The sequence below is a fragment of the Mixophyes fleayi genome, chromosome 6, assembly GCF_038048845.1.
Source record: "Mixophyes fleayi isolate aMixFle1 chromosome 6, aMixFle1.hap1, whole genome shotgun sequence".
NCBI classification, from domain to species: domain Eukaryota; kingdom Metazoa; phylum Chordata; class Amphibia; order Anura; family Limnodynastidae; genus Mixophyes; species Mixophyes fleayi.
The window spans coordinates 12,340,245-12,358,766 of NC_134407.1; the positions used below are offsets into that span (position 1 = coordinate 12,340,245).

The 18,522-nt window shown below is 43.6% G+C and overlaps 3 protein-coding genes across 6 annotated transcripts in view; 1 reads left to right on the top strand and 2 right to left on the bottom strand.

The window, feature by feature from the left end:
- CLSTN3 (calsyntenin 3) overlaps positions 1-10,375 on the top strand; it is an 84,433-nt gene extending 74,058 nt beyond the window's left edge. For 3 of the 4 annotated variants that reach the window (XM_075215796.1, XM_075215795.1, XM_075215797.1), the window contains exons 11-20: positions 293-455; positions 615-665; positions 1,012-1,163; positions 1,685-1,833; positions 2,487-2,713; positions 2,823-2,987; positions 3,102-3,247; positions 8,411-8,543; positions 8,626-8,819; positions 9,144-10,375. In XM_075215796.1, coding sequence (XP_075071897.1) covers positions 293-455; positions 615-665; positions 1,012-1,163; positions 1,685-1,833; positions 2,487-2,713; positions 2,823-2,987; positions 3,102-3,247; positions 8,411-8,543; positions 8,626-8,819; positions 9,144-9,227 — 1,464 coding nt within the window. In that variant the 3' untranslated portion in view covers positions 9,228-10,375. The remainder of the gene's footprint in view (positions 1-292; positions 456-614; positions 666-1,011; positions 1,164-1,684; positions 1,834-2,486; positions 2,714-2,822; positions 2,988-3,101; positions 3,248-8,410; positions 8,544-8,625; positions 8,820-9,143) is intronic. The other variant, XM_075215798.1, reaches the window with a different exon arrangement.
- ATN1 (atrophin 1) overlaps positions 1-18,522 on the bottom strand; it is a 320,704-nt gene that overhangs the window by 171,662 nt on the left and 130,520 nt on the right. The gene's annotated exons all lie outside the window — the stretch shown is intronic.
- Positions 14,001-18,505, bottom strand: EMG1 (EMG1 N1-specific pseudouridine methyltransferase). Its single transcript, XM_075215804.1, has 6 exons — positions 18,329-18,505; positions 16,833-16,934; positions 15,885-16,026; positions 15,440-15,498; positions 14,340-14,489; positions 14,001-14,239 (listed from the first exon to the last, which is right to left on the bottom strand). The coding sequence occupies exons 1-6, from the start codon at positions 18,455-18,457 to the stop codon at positions 14,126-14,128; spliced, it is 696 nt and encodes a 231-aa protein (XP_075071905.1). The 5' UTR covers positions 18,458-18,505; the 3' UTR covers positions 14,001-14,125.

Sequence of the window (18,522 nt, forward strand, 5' to 3'; positions counted from 1 at the left end):
CTTGTACTCTCTTCCTTATATCCTCATCCTTTCTCTGAATTGTCTCATCTACTCTTTTCCTTACATCCTTGTTACTTCTTTCTGATCTCCTGTTTTCTCCTCTTTGCAACCTCTTCCTCCCTTCCTGCCCCCCTGCACTTTCCCACTTACATCCCCGTCCCCTCTCCCTGCTTTCCTGCACTCCCCTCCTTAAATTCTTGGCTATTCTTTTTGCCTACCTGTACTGTCTCTTTACTCTGTACTCTTTTTCTTAAATTTACCTCTATGACCACTGTTTCTGTCTCCGTCCCAGGTTTGTGATGTGGAGTGGCATCATTATGCTCTGAGCCTTGAGTTCCCCACTGTCTCTCTCTACGTGGACGGGGTCACATATGACCCTGCACTCATCCATGATAACGGAGCCCTCACACCTCCCCAGCGCCAGGCCAGGCTAATGATTGGAGGCTGCTGGACAGGTGAGGTTAGATGAGAGTCACTGACTGTAGAAACTTGGGGGTGGGGGGAGGGAGACCAAGGATTGGAGGTCAGTCCTGAAGATGTGGCTGGGCAGGGTGATGCTGAGAAGAAGGAGCCATATATTACAATTAACTAAAATGTGTTCAATCTTGTAACAGATGAGAAGATTTCAGTTAAAGTGAATGACAATGAGACTTCAAGAACACCAGGTACAGTATGAGAAGGCCCCCTGTCTGTCTGGGATGTTTTTGCAAGATCATTTCCCAAGAAATAAGACAACACAGTGATATGATTACTTTAATACTGTTGGTGGTGGTGTTGCTGCCCTTTTTTTGCAAACCAGCTTGTAGAAATCATACCATGCTATAGGAAGTTGCTGATATTTTTCTATCGTATCTTCCGATCCTCTGCATTGGTTTGACATGTTGTGCTGCAAAGCCCAAGTCATTACCTGACTATAGTGTTCCTATGTTTCCCCGTGCCAGCTTCCCAATTCCATACACCTCCATATCATATCTGCCCTCTTTACTCACCCTGTCTCTCTCCTATACCCAGTCACTACCACCGGACACTTTTTACGTGGTTACGTGTCTGGCCTGTACCTGAGGTTGGGCCCAGTAGATTCCCGGGAAGTGATCGAGTGTCTGTATTCCTGTAAGGAGGGGCTCCAGTACACAGACTTCGACAGCCTGGGGAAAGGAATGAAGGTAACACAACTCTTATAGTGTCAGTGGTAATACTATATGAAGTTACTTTATACGCCACTGTATAATATCAGAATTGTATAGTTTGGTATGCAAGAACTGTGTAGTGTTAGGGAAAGTCACTAATAGGCAAATGTAATTATACTGTGTAAAGACCAATCTATGTGCAGAGAGTCTTTTCCTCTGTGTTGGTGAATTGTAAATTGTGATTTAATGTCATCATATGGTGCTTAAAATAGACTTTTGATCTTATGGGTAATCAGTTTGAGTGCAAAAAAAAGTTGCAAAGAAAAGGCAAAAACATGTTGCCAATAGTGATTTGATTAACATTGAGCAATTTAAAAAGATGCAATAAGTGCTAAGGATATTTCGCAAACTTATACAGCTCTTGAACGTGTACGCTCTAGAAACAAAGATGAACATATCTACACTAAGCTTTTTCAAAACTATACTACGCACCAACTTGTGGTATAGGACAAGCCTGTGTATATTAAATATATGGTCTTCTTCACTTTATGGCTCAGGTTCACGTCAACCCTGCTCAGTCACAGCTCAGCCTGGAGGGAGACGACGCTCTTTCCTTTAGCCGAGCTCTACGGCACGTAGAATACCTCAACTCTTTACAGTTCCCAACACCGGGAGTGCGACCCCTTAGACTCCAGACGACAGTGAGGTGAGTGTACTGTTCGATACACTGCAGTTCTCATTAATAATGGTTGGCTATAAACAAATCTGTTTCTTTAGATATACATTTGGTGGCCTAAATGTTATTGTTGGCTGCTGTCTCTCGGCATTGGATGGTGTGCACCGGCCAATCAGCAAGAGAGGTTAAGACATCAGTAGCAGCAGCAGTTTGTCAAATTGAAATTTTGAATATTCCAGAGATTGAGCGCTGCTGTGATATAGTTTTAATAATCACATGACTTTAGTAGTGTGTTGTAGACTACAATGGACGTTGGTGTCATTTTCTACTTATCTCTAGAGAATAAACTAGCGGAGTGGACAAGGATACAAGATAATCATGTAGCACCAACTGGTTCTCCCTCGTGCAATATGAGAGATAATAGGGGATATTTATAAATATTATTCCACAGGTAACTGTGTAGAAAAGGTGGCGTTACCCATAGCAGCCAGACAATTGTTTCATATTCTAACCTATACTGTCTCAATGGTTATTGTGGACAATGCTGGCTCTCCACAGAGTACTTGTGGAACAGTTCTCACAAATGTGTCCACACTTTCTGATGTTCACCTTTACGTGCAGGAGAATACGGTCTCTTTACCAAAGAACACCAACGATACTGATGACTGTCTCTCATTCTCCAGGTGTCTCAGTGATGAGGGATGTCTCACGGTACCAGATCTAGATGGCTACCTTGTGGTACTTCAACCAGACGCTCCACAGGTCCAACTGGCCGGGTCACCTCGATCTGCACACCCCATATCTGACTTCCAGGGACCCGTAGGCGTCCCTATATTCCCAGACCTAAGGATTACCTGCACAGTTTCCCATTCTTTGACTCCCAACAAGCTGGAAAGAGCTCCGAGGGCAGGTCGGTAACTAGAATAATTTCAATATTTTCTGTCTCTTGGCTAGGGTAATATATTAATTACACTTCAATTTTCCTTCCTGTCCCTGAGTCTCTATCTGTGTCCTTTTAGATGTGCAGTCTCCTGATGGAATAGAGTGCTCTCTGGAGAGGTGTGAGATTGGTGTAGTGGGAGAGGACTTGAATTTGGAGTACGAGAGCCTGTCTCTGGATGTCTCTTCTGCTTTGCAGCGTGGGCTCGAGACTGAGAACAGCTCCCGGAGCCTTCGAATTACTGGTAATGAGTCTTTCTAAAACCATCATATGGGTCCCGTGCACCATGTTGCATATAATTTCACCACTCATATGGGAACCTTCCGCTTGCTCTGAACTGTGTGTCTGTTTTACTCAGGTGTGCAGAATGTGGCTGTGTATGAGGACATCCTGCGCAGTGTAAGCTATCGCACAGGGGCCAGAGAGACATTATATGCACGGAAATTTCACGTGTACTGCAGTGAGATGAACGGGAGGTATATAAGCAACCAGCTTTATACTGAGGTATGTACAAAAACATATTCATATTCCGATGGAGCCATGGTTATCCCAAAACAGTTCAACTTACTTTTAGCCTAGGGACTAAAATTTAGCTCCCAGTGATAGCTATCTGGCACAGCCTGAGTATAGCAATTTGAGATAACTATGGCTCCATTAATAGCTGAATAAGAGCAGCGGGGTTAAAAGGTCAAAATGGTCTTTCTGTTCTGTATTGAGCTGTCATATCCTACACCCTGCAAAGGCTCATTTTTCTTGGACTGTTTTATGGATTTTTTGGGGATGATAAGGGGTTCACAAACTTACACGGTTTCCAAAATCATCAGTTTAGCTGCATTCGGTGGATGACCGGTTTCTATAAGATATTTTTACTTAATGACAGATTAAAATTTTGCCACATTTTTAAGGACCATCGGAGTTCTCAAGGGTGACAGTTTGGCAAGTTTGAGAACTCTGTAGAAATATTTAATGCTTTAGCCATATGAGTGGATGTCGTAAGTCATTTATAATAAAACAAAATTAAATCGTACTGTTAATTTTTGAGCAGACACATTACAGAATGACTTTGCTGTGTATTTATTAACATAATATAATATATAATAATATAGTGGTAGTGCCCGGGTCACGAAATATCATGGACATATCAAATCACCCACCCATCACAGACACCCACCTGTCAGTCAATCACAACACACATCACACCTCCAGACACATCCCGATACACACAGAAACATCCAACTTTACCCTTCACACCCAAACATGTGTCCTACAATCTGCTGCAGTCCAACTCCGACCTCTGGCTTGAGCCTATCTGCATAACATGCAAATTAACCTAACCCAGAAGCCACTGGCTAAATTGGCTACTGCATCTTGGCTGCTAGGGTTGTTTGGAGCCCAAGGTGATCAAACTAATTTAGCTTGTGGACTGAGCCTGTCCGGTGGGTGGCTCCCAGTGGAGACCTAAACGAAATACATCACCAAAAAATAGTGAATGAAGGCTGGGGACAAATTTTGTCCTATCAAAAAATAGTTCACAATTGCTAGTTTTCCACAAAATACAATGTTCACAAAATGATCCATGGATGAACAATTAGGCAAAGTCTATAGATAATACTGTTAGCCATGATTAGTTAAAGGTCAGTCAATTGCAAAGCAGGTAGAATGTAATGGCCTCACTGGCCTTATTCTTGGTTTTGTAAGGCATTGACCTTAAATCACTCAAATGACACAATATATACATGAGATGTTTGGGTTATTCAAAGTATGAAGAACCTCACAAATACCAGCATGTGGAGCCCTGAGATCAGTACAAGGTGGTCATGAAGAACTCATACTATATATGTACTAGCATGAACGAACCAGAGACCAGAACAGGGTGGTCATGAAGAACTCATACTATATATGTACCAGCATGAGCGAACCACAGAGCAGAACAGGGTGGCCATGAAGAACTCATACTATATATGTACCAGCATGAGCGAACCAGAGACCAGAACAGGGTGGCCATGAAGAACTCATACTATATATGTACTAGCATGAGCGAACCAGAGACCAGAACAGGGTGGTCATGAAGAACTCATACTATATATGTACCAGCATGAGCGAACCACAGAGCAGAACAGGGTGGCCATGAAGAACTCATACTATATATGTACCAGCATGAGCGAACCAGAGACCAGAACAGGGTGGCCATGAAGAACTCATACTATATATGTACCAGCATGAGCGAACCAGAGACCAGAACAGGGTGGCCATGAAGAACTCATACTATATATGTACCAGCATGAGCGAACCAGAGACCAGAACAGGGTGGCCATGAAGAACTCATACTATATATGTACCAGCATGAGCGAACCAGAGACCAGAACAGGGTGGCCATGAAGAACTCATACTATATATGTACCAGCATGAGCGAACCAGAGACCAGAACAGGGTGGTCATGAAGAACTCATACTATATATGTACCAGCATGAGCGAACCAGAGACCAGAACAGGGTGGCCATGAAGAACTCATACTATATATGTACCAGCATGAGCGAACCAGAGACCAGAACAGGGTGGTCATGAAGAACTCATACTATATATGTACCAGCATGAGCGAACCAGAGACCAGAACAGGGTGGCCATGAAGAACTCATACTATATATGTACCAGCATGAGCGAACCAGAGACCAGAACAGGGTGGCCATGAAGAACTCATACTATATATGTACTAGCATGAGCGAACCAGAGACCAGAACAGGGTGGCCATGAAGAACTCATTCTATATATGTACCAGCATGAGCGAACCAGAGACCAGAACAGGGTGGCCATGAAGAACTCATACTATATATGTACTAGCATGAGCGAACCAGAGACCAGAACAGGGTGGCCATGAAGAACTCATACTATATATGTACTAGCATGAGCGAACCACAGAGCAGAACAAGGTCAACACGGAGAAGTAGTACTAGACATTTGTAGCAAGTAGGCCCCAGAAGGCAGAACAAGAAAGCATGGGCATTTAGTACTAGAAATGTACCAGCATGTGGAACCCTGAGATAAGAAACAGATAGACTTGGAAACTAGTTCTAGACATTTCTAAGCACATGGAACCCTGAGACCAGTACAAGATAGATATAAAGAACCAGTACTAGACTTAAACCAGCATGTGGAAAGTCAAGATCGCTACAAGATGGATATGGAAAACCAGTACTAAACATGTAGCAGCAGCACTAGACAGAGGCCAACATGCAGGTATAGTAATTGACTTTAACCAGCTTCTACAGCCTAGAAACCAGAACAAATCAAACTGAACATACGGGACATAAAACTATTGCCAAACCTATGCAATAGAGCACAACATATTAGCGTTTACAATAAGAGCCAGAGCTGAACAAGCTGTCACCAGGCACAAGGCTGCTCATGTAACATTATTCAATTACATTGATCATGGGTTACGCTCTCTGTCCGCTGCCTGGAGCAGGAGATGAAGGTCAGCAGGAGAGAGCGGAAGGTTTACTATGCAAATATAAACATTATCTGAGGTCTAATGATTTGTCGGATTAAGTCTCTTTAGCAGAAGGTATGTATGTATATGCTGGGGGAGAGACAGAGATGTACACATCCCCACTGCTGCTTCACATACCCAACATCTTTGGATTTGAAGTGAACAGTGGATATAATTATTTATGCTGCTCGGGTCAATCCCGATGACACTGTGTATGTGACGGTGGTGGGGGCCTGGTGTATGCAGAGTACGGCATGTGTCCAGATGGTGGAGATGTAAACACTCCCAGAGAGGTGAATGGTGGATGCACTCTGTAGAGTCTACCTAATGAACGGTCACAGATAGGGGTTATATTTCACACTTTGGGTCTTGCAGACATAATCAAAAAGATCTGCAAAAGTGGATTTACCCTCTAAAGAAGAATTTAAAATACAACAAAAATACATTATAACCAATATAAGTAAAGATATCAATATGGGGAATGTAGTACACCACAATCTACTGCACTGATGATATCTACTTGTGGATCTTGGATCAAGTAGTGATCCAGAACCTTTAAAAACACGGTTTCTATGGAGAACCTAAATCCAGACTGACACTGGAGAGAAAAGGAACATCAGGGGGTATTAATATTATTATAAATTTTTATTTATAGGGCGCCACTAGGTATCCGTAGCGCCGTACAGAGACAGACAGAAACACGATACAGGGTGAGACAGCACGGTACAGTTAACAAAAAGCACAGTAACTCAGAAGCTCGATGTACAGCTAGATGAGAGGTGAGAGCCCCCAGCGGGGTAGAGAAGGGGGTAGAAGGGCAGGAGGACCTCACAGAAGAGACAAGGAGCTGGAGAGCAGAGTTAAGGTGGTGGAGAACAGAAGGAGAGGAGGCCCTGCTTGAAGGAGCGTACAATCTAAGGGGAGGGTAGGACGGACAGAGACACAATGGTAGGAGGAGGGAATGGGGAGAACGGAGGCTGAGACGGAGAGGAGGGTAGAGGAGAAAGAAAAGGAGGGAGGTAAGAGGGGGACAGGAGGGAGGGCAGGAGTGGGAGGGGGGTAAACTGCGGGTTTTAAAAAGTGGAGATGTTGCCTATAGCAACCAATCAGATTCTAGTTACCATTTATTTAGTACATTCTACAAAATGACAGCTAGAATCTGATTGGTTGCTATAGGCAACATCTCCACTTTTTCAAACACGCAGTTCAGTAAATATACCACGAGATTTCCATCTCATATTCATGGTTTGCTCTGAATTGTTCCTCATCTGGTTTCAAATCCTAGTATAAAGACCAAGTACAATTGTTTGGCCAGGAATAAAGGCGCTGGCAAAACCAGGTCAATCACTGTTATCTCCATTTACACAATGCACATGTAATACTATACACACAATTAACACACAAGCGCTATATGTGCCGATATCAGATACCATATATCTTGTCTCACACTGCTGCTACATTTCATGGAGATATTTTTAGTATTAATGTATTTTCTCACAGAGACTGTGAAATTATCCAACATTTACTGCAATATTTCTGTATTGTTTTGTAAAGCTGTTGTATTACTTTCTGAAAGTCCGTAACAATGCACTATCGTATTTCCTATAAATCGAATGAGGAAAGTTCTTAATTGTTTTGAGTGGAGTTAGATTTACTGGATTTAAAACATTTGGTGCAAAATTACATGATCCAGCTTTGCAATGTAATTGATAAGGCTCCAGTCTTGATGTGGCTCCGTACCTTAGAAGTTTGGGGAAGATTCTGTTTAAAGTAAACCTATGTACAATGGAAGCAGAATTTTTTTTTTTAGCTAAACCAATATTTATATAACTTAGAAATTCACTAAATACATCAAACTTCTTCTGTAATGTTGCCAGTTCCAGTGTATCGTGGTGCTTCAATATTAGTAGCTTTTAGTGAATTTCCATGGTACATTCTAATGAACATTGGTTCCATCTCCACTGTGTGTGAGTGGCAGGTGTCAAGCAGAGAGCGCCACCTACAGGTAATTAGAAGGTAATGGGCCCTGTATAAAAAGCAAGGACATATTAAAGTCTGTATTGTTTTATTTCGTTTTTTAGAAACCCCTGAAAGGTAATTTTAGGGGTGATATGTTTGATCTACTGATATTAACATGAAATCTCTCACAGGTTGATATGTTCCCTTTGTCTTTTCCTTAGGTTGATATGTTACATGGTGTTCATGCCGTCTCTCCCATTCACCTCCTCTCGGCTCAGCAGTTCGTCCACAATGTACACCAGGCCCCCGCAGAGTTATCTGGTCACGCGCTGGTCGGCGCCAATCGCAGCTCAGGTTTGTACAGGTGAAAACGCGCGCATGGAGCCGCCATCGCTGTGTCGCTCGCTGTCACACACTTTTTGTCGTCTCCTTGCAGTGTTCCCCGGAGTAGCCATGGTCATCATCGTTGTGTGTATTGGCTTCTTGGCGCTAATTGTTACTCTGGGGCTGTCGAGGATACACAATGTACGGCAACGGGGTGGTTCCGAGGGGGCGGAGCTAGAGGCAGCCAATCAACGGGATCCATTCTGGGAGGACTCGGCAATGACCATAACTGTTAACCCAATGGAGGTGAGAAGACTAATGCAAATCATTAACATTATAAAACATATATTACCACACTCATATGTACATATAGAGACAAAGCATTGTTTAGTCCAGTACAGACGCTCATTAAGTGTCAAACGCAGGATCCTGTTCACGTTAACCTATGTGCCTTAGGATTTTGAATTTTGTGTACAGATTTGTAGTGACAAAAAAACAGAGACTGTCTTGAGAAAACTGTGACATGAGATCCATGCCCCTGTTAAATCACCACAGCTATATATAAAAACCCATATATAAAACATTATGTTTCCTTGACATGTCCACTCTTCTCTCCCTTTCCCCTTTCAGTCCTTGCAGTCTCGCGGTTTGGCCTCGGCACAGAAATCTGCTGTCTCCGAGCAGGGGGAGCCGGAGGAGGAGGAGTCACGTTGAGAGCCGTCTCTTTCAGCCGTGCATCTTGTGTACTTTTCGCTTATGTGTCATCTCCACCATCGTCTGGTGTGTAAGCCACATCCTGACACTACCGCGTGCTGTGTGCCACTGGCAGACGCACGCTTGTGCTACTCTCCGACACTCTTAAGCGATGAGTGCAACAAAATAGACACTCAGCCTGGGGCATGTCCCATCCTGTTTCTCTCTCTCTCTCTCTCTCTTTGGAGTGCGTGTTGCAGCCTTGTTATCTCTCTAGATTGTCACCCATCTTGACAATCTAATTGGGTTGTGTATCACGTGCACCCTCTCTCTCATTCCGGATGCCTCTCCCCCCTTTACGCCATCGTTTCTCAGGGGAACATTTGCCGCCTTCTCTCCTTCATGCCGTAATTTGTAACCGTCTCACGTGATGTTTCTACATTAGGTCCCTGAGCGGCTGCTGCTGATTCCCTTCTGTTCTGTCCATGTCATTACCGGAGGTCATGGAGGCTAAATGTTCCTCTCCTACAAAGAGAGACATCCTAGTAAAGGCTGATAACCCACAGACACGATGGACTAATGCTTATACCCCTCACTGTATACCGATGTCTTCTCCTAGCAGATCCCCCCCGATCCTCTTTACAATGTTCTCCCCTCTCTCCCACCTTGTTTCACGTCTCTGCCCCTTGTCAGGGGGTTCTCGGAAAAAGGGGGTCACGACAATGAATGATATAACACTGATTTCTGGTATAAATATATATAAAACTATATATAAAAAAAATATATAGAGAAACTGCTGGCTCTGACTGGTTTTATCCCGGGTGTTTATATTTTGGGGAAAAAATGATTACACGTTTTAGGGCTGCACACAGAATAGACATTTGTGCAGCAAGAAAATGTAAATAAACTTCAACAAGGGACATTTATCAGCCGTATTTAGAAGAAAAAAAAAATATCTTACTTTAATCCTTAAAACTTGAGCTGTAATTGACTAAGTGACATTTATGTTTAGAAAAATTATTGTTCAATTACTTCTACAAATTTCTAATAATGTTGGTGTAATTTGTTGGTGTGGTCTGTTGCCAGATGCGACTGATATGAAGAAACGAAGAACATATGAAATGTCAGAATTAATCTGACAATCAATAATAAATCAGTTTAGGACTCTCTGTCAGTGTCCCATCCATTGCTATTTAACCAAATGCTTTTTTTTTTTTTTTTCTCTTATCAATTATGCTACAGTTTTGAAGAATTAAAACGTTAAAAAAAGTGTGAACAATGTGTTAAGAACGAATGATGGAGGCCACAGGGTCTATTGCATCCAAGTACTCAAAGATCCATATCCTCAAGTGAAGGGGACAGAAGGCTTAATAATGTCTCTCCCCCCCCTAGTAAAATAATCTGCACAAAAACACTTACCAAACCTAAATCAAATATATACATCAGCAATACCTTCATTATCTTAATTCTGGAACAAAATTATATCTTATGTAATTGTAAGGTACATAGGGTCAAAGGTTAAAGAGTGTAGCAGTCAATCACATTTACGTCGTTTTTTTTGTCTTTTATGCCATTATGTGTCCTTTCTATCTAAAATAAGTTTGTTTTATTATTTGACATTGTTGTGTACTCAGTTCACCTTATAAGAAAACCGGCAAAAGAGTTTGACTTTTGAGAACACGACCCAATCTCAAGAAGTGGATATATATATATAGTAGTGTATACATAGTGCTGAAACTAAAAAAAGTTAAAATAAATAAAAATGAGTGCACATTACTTTGGACAAAATACTGCTTTACAAGCAACATCACAAAGACATTCATGTAAACAGGTGTGAATTAAAAATGACTGCTGCCCAGAAGAACCAGATGTTTGTTTCATTTTCTAAAATACACTAGAAAATAAAACAGGTACAAATCAACCTTTTTCTGTCACATAGCAAGGCATTATACCAAGAGCTATGATGAGTAAGGACATCTATCAAGTAGGCAGCTCAGTGGTTAGCGCTGCTGCCTCACAACCATGGATTCGATTTCAACCAGGGCCCGATCCGTGTGGCGTTTGCATGTTCTCCATACAGGCAGTTTTATTGGCTGCTGACAAATATGGAACCAAGTTTGTTTGAAACAGAAATTAGACTGTAAGCTCCAATGGGGGCAGGGACTGATGTGAATGAGTATGTATTCTCTCTTCAACGCTGTGTAAAATGACACTACTATATAAAAATGAGTATTGTTTGAGTATATTTGTTAGGGCTTGCTCAAATATGTGCTCTTATTTTTTGCACATGTTGATAAACCCATAAAAAGCGCATTTAAAATACAAATAGGAGTGTTTAAAATGTTTGTACACAGCCCCCTCATGCGTTAATGCAGACTGTCAGCACCATAAATTGTATTGCTAGAGGCAAAGAACATGAAGAGTGCACGGGAAAAATCACAAAAAAGGTGAATAAAGCTTATGGTAGTTTTCATGCGTTTTGTGCAGAGGTGGAGGTGGTATGACTTTACCACTAACAAGTCAAATGTATGCACTGTGTAGAGCACTCACTATGAAACAATCTTCCCCCATTGATATGAGAGGAGCCGCACATCACTACTTTGTGCTACTAGGGCCCTGCCCCTTCCACAATCTAACTCAGTGACTGTGCCCTTCCCCCCTCACATTGGGCCCCTGTCACATGCAGCCCTGTCCTCACTAACACATCACTCATCTCCTGATATACTCTGTGCTGATGGGGACCCTGCTCCTTCCACTATATAACTCTGTCTGTGGCTTCCTGCTGCCTCCATTCTCCTCATCACATCATGTCACTGCCCCTGTCACATGCAGCCCTGTCCTCACTAACACATCACTCATCTCCTAATATACTCTGAGCTGCTGGGGACCCTGCGTCTTCTACTGTATAACTGTCTGTGCCTTCCCCTACTTACATCATAACACTGGCCCTGTAACATGTAGTCCCTGTTCACACAATCACAATGGATAGGTCACGGTCTCCCACATGACCAGCGCACTCATCTGAAATACTCTGAGCTGCTGTGAGCATTCTGATGGTCTAATTGGTAACAGGTTGTCACATCCCCGCCCACTTCAAAACAGGACACACATCATCATCACCATTTATTTATACAGCGCCACTGATTCCGCAGCGCTGTACAGAGAACTCATTCACATCAGTCACTGCCCCATTGGAGCTTAGTCTAAATTCCCTAATAAACACACACAGAGAGAGCGAGAGAGAGCGAGACACTAGGGTCAATTTGATAGCAGTCAATTAGCCTACTAGTATGGTTTTTTTTGGAGGAATACACAGAGGAATAGAAAGAACAAGATGAAGGTTTAATATAATAAAAGATGCTGTGACCCCAAAAGACTTTATAACCTTTACATTGCCTCTATAATGGTGAGGGCTGCAAAGGAAAGTGCTCCGGTTATAGCTTTCCAAAAGATGTTGGAGTGTTTCTGTGGGAATTTGTGCCCATTTATTCTGTAGAGCATTTATGAGGTCAGGCACTGATGTTAGACGAGAAGGCCTGGCTCTCAATCTACGTTCCAGTTAATCCCAAAGGTGTATGATGGGGTTGAGGTCAGGGCTCTGTGCGGGCCAGTCAAGTTCTTCCACACCAAACTCATCAAACCATGTCTTTGTAGTCCTTGCTTGGGGCACAGTCATGTTGGAATAGAAAAGGACCTTCCCCAAACTGTTGCCACAAAGTTGAAAGCATAGAATTGTCCAAAATGACTTGATATGCTGAAGCATTAAGATTGCCCTTCACTGGAGATAAGGGGCCTAGCCCAAAACCTGAAATACAGCCCCATACCATTATCCCTCCTCCACCAAACTTCACAGTTGGCATAATGCAGTCAGGCAGGGAACGTTCTCCTGGCATCGCCAAACCCAGAACTGCACATTAGAGAAGCGTAATTCATCAATCCACAGAACACGTTTTCACTGCTCCACAGTCCAGTGTCAGTGTGCTTTACACCACTCCATCCGACGCTCAGCATTGGTGATGTGAGGCCTGCATGCAGCTGCTCGGCCATGAAGCCCATTCCATTAAGCTCCTGCCACAGATTTTGTTTTTACATTAATGTCGGTGGAAGTTCAGAACTCTTCGATTTTACTTTGTGGCCGAGTTGCTATTGTTCCTAAATGCTTCCAGTTGACCGTGGAATATCCAGCAGGAATGAAATTTCACGAACCATCTTATTGCAAAGGTGGCATCTATCACAGTATCATGCTTGTAATCACTGAGCTCTTCAGAACAGCCTATTTTGTATCAAATGTTTGCAAATGGCTAGGTGCCTGATTTTATACACCTCTGGCAACGGCTCTGATTGAAACACCTCAATTCAATAATTAACAGGTGTGACCAAATACTTTTGTCTATATATCGTACTTGAAATAACTTGTGTTTATATAGCACTAAATATGTCCATCATGCTCTCTCTCACCCCTCCGCAGCAGGTTGCCCCATTAGGAAGGAGGTGCTTCTCTAACACAGCAGGGAGTGACTGACAGCCTGGCAGACTTGCCTTGCACAAGTGTGTGGATCCCTATACAGAAATAATGTCTACAGAATCAGTGTTGTGATCAGTTCTAATGATGCGGGTGTTGGTTCAATTGTCTAATGGGGTCAGAAGAGGACTGAAAGATAAGAGGGACTATGGAGGAACAGAACACAACTGGACATCGCCTTAAAAAACAAGGCTAAGCCTGAGTTACTGGCACACAAGCTGTTTTCAAAGAATAAGGAATGGGTCCTGTCAGATTCACTCAATGCACTCATATCGTTTCGTTTGTTTTATTTCAAACATGGAAATGTACATTAATTACAAATAAACGTATAACAATGTTCTAGGGAAACCGGGAGATGTGGAGAAGGTGGTAACATCGTGTGGACGTCACTGGGTCTCTACAACACCCCCCAGACCTCCTCGAAGGCCGTGCAGACCTTGGCGCAGGTGAGGGCTGCGGACAGAGGGTACTGGCTGATGGACACGCTGCGCTCTGTAAAATCCACGTTAAGCTGAAAGAAAAACCCGCGTTCAGATTACCACAGAAATATTACAAGAAACGGGTTTTGTCTGATTAATGCGCCTTCACGCGCAGAGCGCCCCATCACTCACCGCGCCATGAGCGAATGCTCCCACCACAATCAGCGTCGGCTCCTCGGGAGGCACCAGATCTCGCACACACGCCACGCTCTCTCCTTGAAACGAGGTCGACAACTTCACACAGCCCACAGGGAGGTGATCTGTCAGCGGGTTCTTAATAACCTTGAAAAAAAAACCGCAGGAAACGTCTAATGAAGACTGACATCGAAGTCAGATGTGCTCAACCCTCTCTGTAGCTGAGCCCTCAAGTTCAATATACCATGAGCCCCAATATGCCCTAATAAACTGCATATCATAGTGATGTATTGGGGGCTCTGAGTCTAGGCGCCCTGTTGGGGACCCAACGCACAGGCTCCACACCTCTGATTTAAGTGACACCTTAGTAGTCTGGTGACAAAGGGCTTGTTGGCTCCATACCCAGAATTTTTTTCACCGTAAACAAAACTCCCACAAATCATCTAAAAGGATAACCAAACCCTAAAATGTTCTATTTCACAAAATACTTGTTCCATAATACAGTGAAAAATAGGTTTGTAATTGTGTGTTTTAATACATTATGTGCAGGCGTACTACAGGTCCCAGCATACCTATACACTTTAAGGTGGCCAGGGCATGCTGGAATCAGTAGTGCACCATTGAAATTACTTCTTACCTCACACCAACCACCCAGGGGTGTGGGAACAACTTCAGCATAGCCCCCCTCGCCAGGGAATTCAGACCCGGTCTGACCGGCCTAGGGCTGGTTGGTACTATGTGTGTGTATATCATTTAAAGAAACAAACTATACTTTTGACATTTTTACTTCCTTCACTTCACCATTCTGGAGAATGTACTTATTTTAGTCCTATTCACTTTTACTGCCCATTGCAGTCATGTTCATATTTACCACTGTGAAATATAAGGACCTCATACATTTATCATTTTACTGTATGTGTTTAGATCCATACATGTACAACAAAAACTCATCACAATGAAAAAGATTTGAAGTCAGAGTTCAATTTACTGGAACTCGGAACTTTGGCAGCCAATCAGCGGAAGCCACACTGTTATCTGCTGTCTGTCAGAACCTGGCACCTAGGAGGGGAACTCAGAGGGTGTTGGGGTGCTCTTACCTTTAGAAGTTTCTGGGGTCCGTCAGCGGCTCGAACACTCAGTTTGTGCAGCAGTTGTACTGAAATAAACAGATGAAAACGTTATCGACGGAAACATTTATAAAACTTCTCAACTGAAAGAATAGGACACAACTAAAATGTAGTTCTTAAATGTCTGCAACAATCATCCTCTGGAACAGGGACAGAACACGCTTCTGTTTTAGGGCTGCAATAATTCTGCATTTATGTAGAAAATATGTTCTTGCACATATATGATGTCAAAATTTCTACGCTTGTTCCAAAATGTCGTAGGATAGTTGGAGAATATGGTGCAATAAGAAAAAAACACTTTTGATAATTGTTACCATAAAAACAATCACCAAAACAACACCCATAATTTCCAATTCCCTCCGTAACCTAGGTGTAAAAATATTTTGTTGGTATATTATCCCGGCATGCTACTTACCCATCAGGCCACAGAATCGAGGGAAGGTTCGGGGGATACGCGTCTGAGGATTCACCTCAATCAGGACGTTCCTCTGTGTGTGGATATAGACTTGTAACAGCCCAGCCCGGTTCAGAGGGCTGTCTAGCAGCATTAGCAAACACTAGAGAAACGGAAAAGACAGTAATGTATTTATGTGATAGACAGGTAGTCTTTAAGACCTTATTTCAGTAAACACATATGTGAACAGCAACATAACATGTTTAGATTTAATGGTAGATTTATCAGACCTTCTAAAAAGGAAATGTGGAAGACAAAGTGTTACCCATAGCAACCAATCAGATACCAGCTATCATTGTCTAGAATGTAGATGAATCTGACAACACCTCCACTTTGTAAGATAAATGAAATTATCTTACCGTTAATTGTTAATGTCCTTGAAACACTCCATGGCAGTCCAATATCCCACCCTTGTTGTCTATTTTATTTTTTAGGAATAGCTTGGGAAGTTTCTCAAAGACATCGGTGGAGAGAAGGAAATACAATATATACCTTCCGAAGGCGTTTCTTTCCTGTCTCTACTTAGCTGACTAGGGAGATAACACACTTCTGTAGGCTGCCATGGAGTATTTCAATGAAATTAAATTAATAGTAATAATCTAATTTTTTTCTCCCCAGGTAGCCAATAGGTAACAGCCTTTAGTCTGGTCCTGAGCAGCCACTTAGCAGTGTATTAAGAAGGCACAACTCTGAAAACACTGTAGATGCAGTAACCAGACAAGTACTGTGCCTACATCAGCAAGGAATTAGATACTGAAATAAGCTATGTTTTTTTTGGGTTTTTTTTACAATATACTTTCAGCTTTAAAAAAAAAAAAAGAAATCTGTTAAGAAAGTGGTCACAGAACCACCTCAAACGTGCTCTTATCTGCTCTGACGACAGGTCCCGAATGTCTGCCACAGTTATACCTGGTGCGTAATGTCCGGCCGGACCGTCCCTGGGTCTTTCCCATTCTTCACCAATATGGATTTATGTTGGTCACAATTTAGAAGCTCGTATGTTTTCCCCACCTGAAATAACAAGAGTTAAGAAAGACTCATTCATTTCATGTTGACATTTACAGTGAAATACTTGTACTTAAATTCAGAACAAACAGACTTTATAGACAGACAACAACCTAACAAATTTTATCCAGGAGATATCTGACAACTTCAGATCTCAGCACTGATTTAATAACTGAATTATCCTGAGCTCGATTCCTTGCAATCCAACAATTATCTAAAATTAATTAGCCTGAGCTTAAGTGTGAGGGGAGAAATATTCACCCACATAGCACCGTAATACTCTATACGGTGTCACTGCAAATACTCCCAGCACCGCTGACAGAATAAACATCATCTTATAATACCAGAAACTATGGGGGATATTGGTACTTGTAGTCCCACAACTTGAGCATAGAGACCTTGCTGGGGCTTGTGGTCCCACAACTGGACCATAGCAGAACTTGCTGGGGCTTCTGGTCCCACAACTAGACCACAGCAGCACTTGCTGGGGCTTGTGGTCCCACAACTGGACCATAGCAGCACTTGCTGGGGCTTGTGGTCCCACAACTGGACCATAGCAGCACTTGCTGGGGCTTGTGGTCCCACAACTGGACCATAGCAGCACTTGCTGGGGCTTGTGGTCCCACAACTGGACCATAGCAGCACTTGCTGGGGCTTGTGGTCCCACAACTGGACCATAGCAGCACTTGCTGGGGCTTGTGGTCCCACAACTGGACCACAGCAGCACTTGCTGGGGCTTGTGGTCCCACAACTGGACCACAGCAGAACTTGCTGGGGCTTGTGGTCCCACAACTGGACCACAGCAGCACTTGCTGGGGCTTGTGGACCCACAACTGGACCACAGCAGCACTTGCTGGGGCTTGTGGTCCCACAACTGGACCACAGCAGCACTTGCTGGGGCTTGTGGTCCCACAACTGGACCACAGCAGCACTTGCTGGGGCTTGTGGTCCCACAACTGGACCACAGCAGCACTTGCTGGGGCTTGTGGTCCCACAACTGGACCATAGCAGCACTTGCTGGGGCTTGTGGTCCCACAACTGGACCACAGCAGCACTTGCTGGGGCTTGTGGACCCACAACTGGACCACAGCAGAACTTGCTGGGGCTTGTGGTCCCACAACTGGACCACAGCAGCACTTGCTGGGGCTTGTGGTCCCACAACTGGACCACAGCAGCACTTGCTGGGGCTTGTGGTCCCACAACTGGACCATAGCAGCACTTGCTGGGGCTTGTGGTCCCACAACTGGACCATAGCAGAACTTTCTGGGGCTTGTGGTCCCACAACTGGACCACAGCAGCACTTGCTGGGGCTTGTGGTCCCACAACTGGAGCATAGCAGGGCTTATGGTCCCACAACTGGACCATTGCAGGGCATGCTGGGGCTTGTAGTGTGTGCCTACCCGCACGGTCTCCAGGCTCGCCCCCTCCAGTAACACTATGAGCCGCTTCTGTCTCCCCCGCTTCGCTGCCGGCCCTCTCGGGGTCTCCTCATCCCCGAGTCGCGTGCCTTCCCTGAGCGCCGCCATCATTGTGGTGGGGAAGCCAGGGCACGGCGACAACTTCCGGGGGCGGCGCCATCTTGGGGTTGGCCGCC

Bases quoted from the DNA above. Each gene is read 5' to 3' on its own strand.
- EMG1 (XM_075215804.1), bottom strand. From the start codon at position 18,457: ATGATGGCGGCGCTCAGGGAAGGCACGCGACTCGGGGATGAGGAGACC. The intron at 16,935-18,328 runs GTAGGCACACAC...TTGTTATTTCAG, and splicing joins CGAGCCTGGAGACCGTGCGG to GTGGGGAAAACATACGAGCT. The intron at 14,490-15,439 runs GTAAGAGCACCC...TTTTTTTTCAAG, and splicing joins GACCCCAGAAACTTCTAAAG to GTTATTAAGAACCCGCTGAC.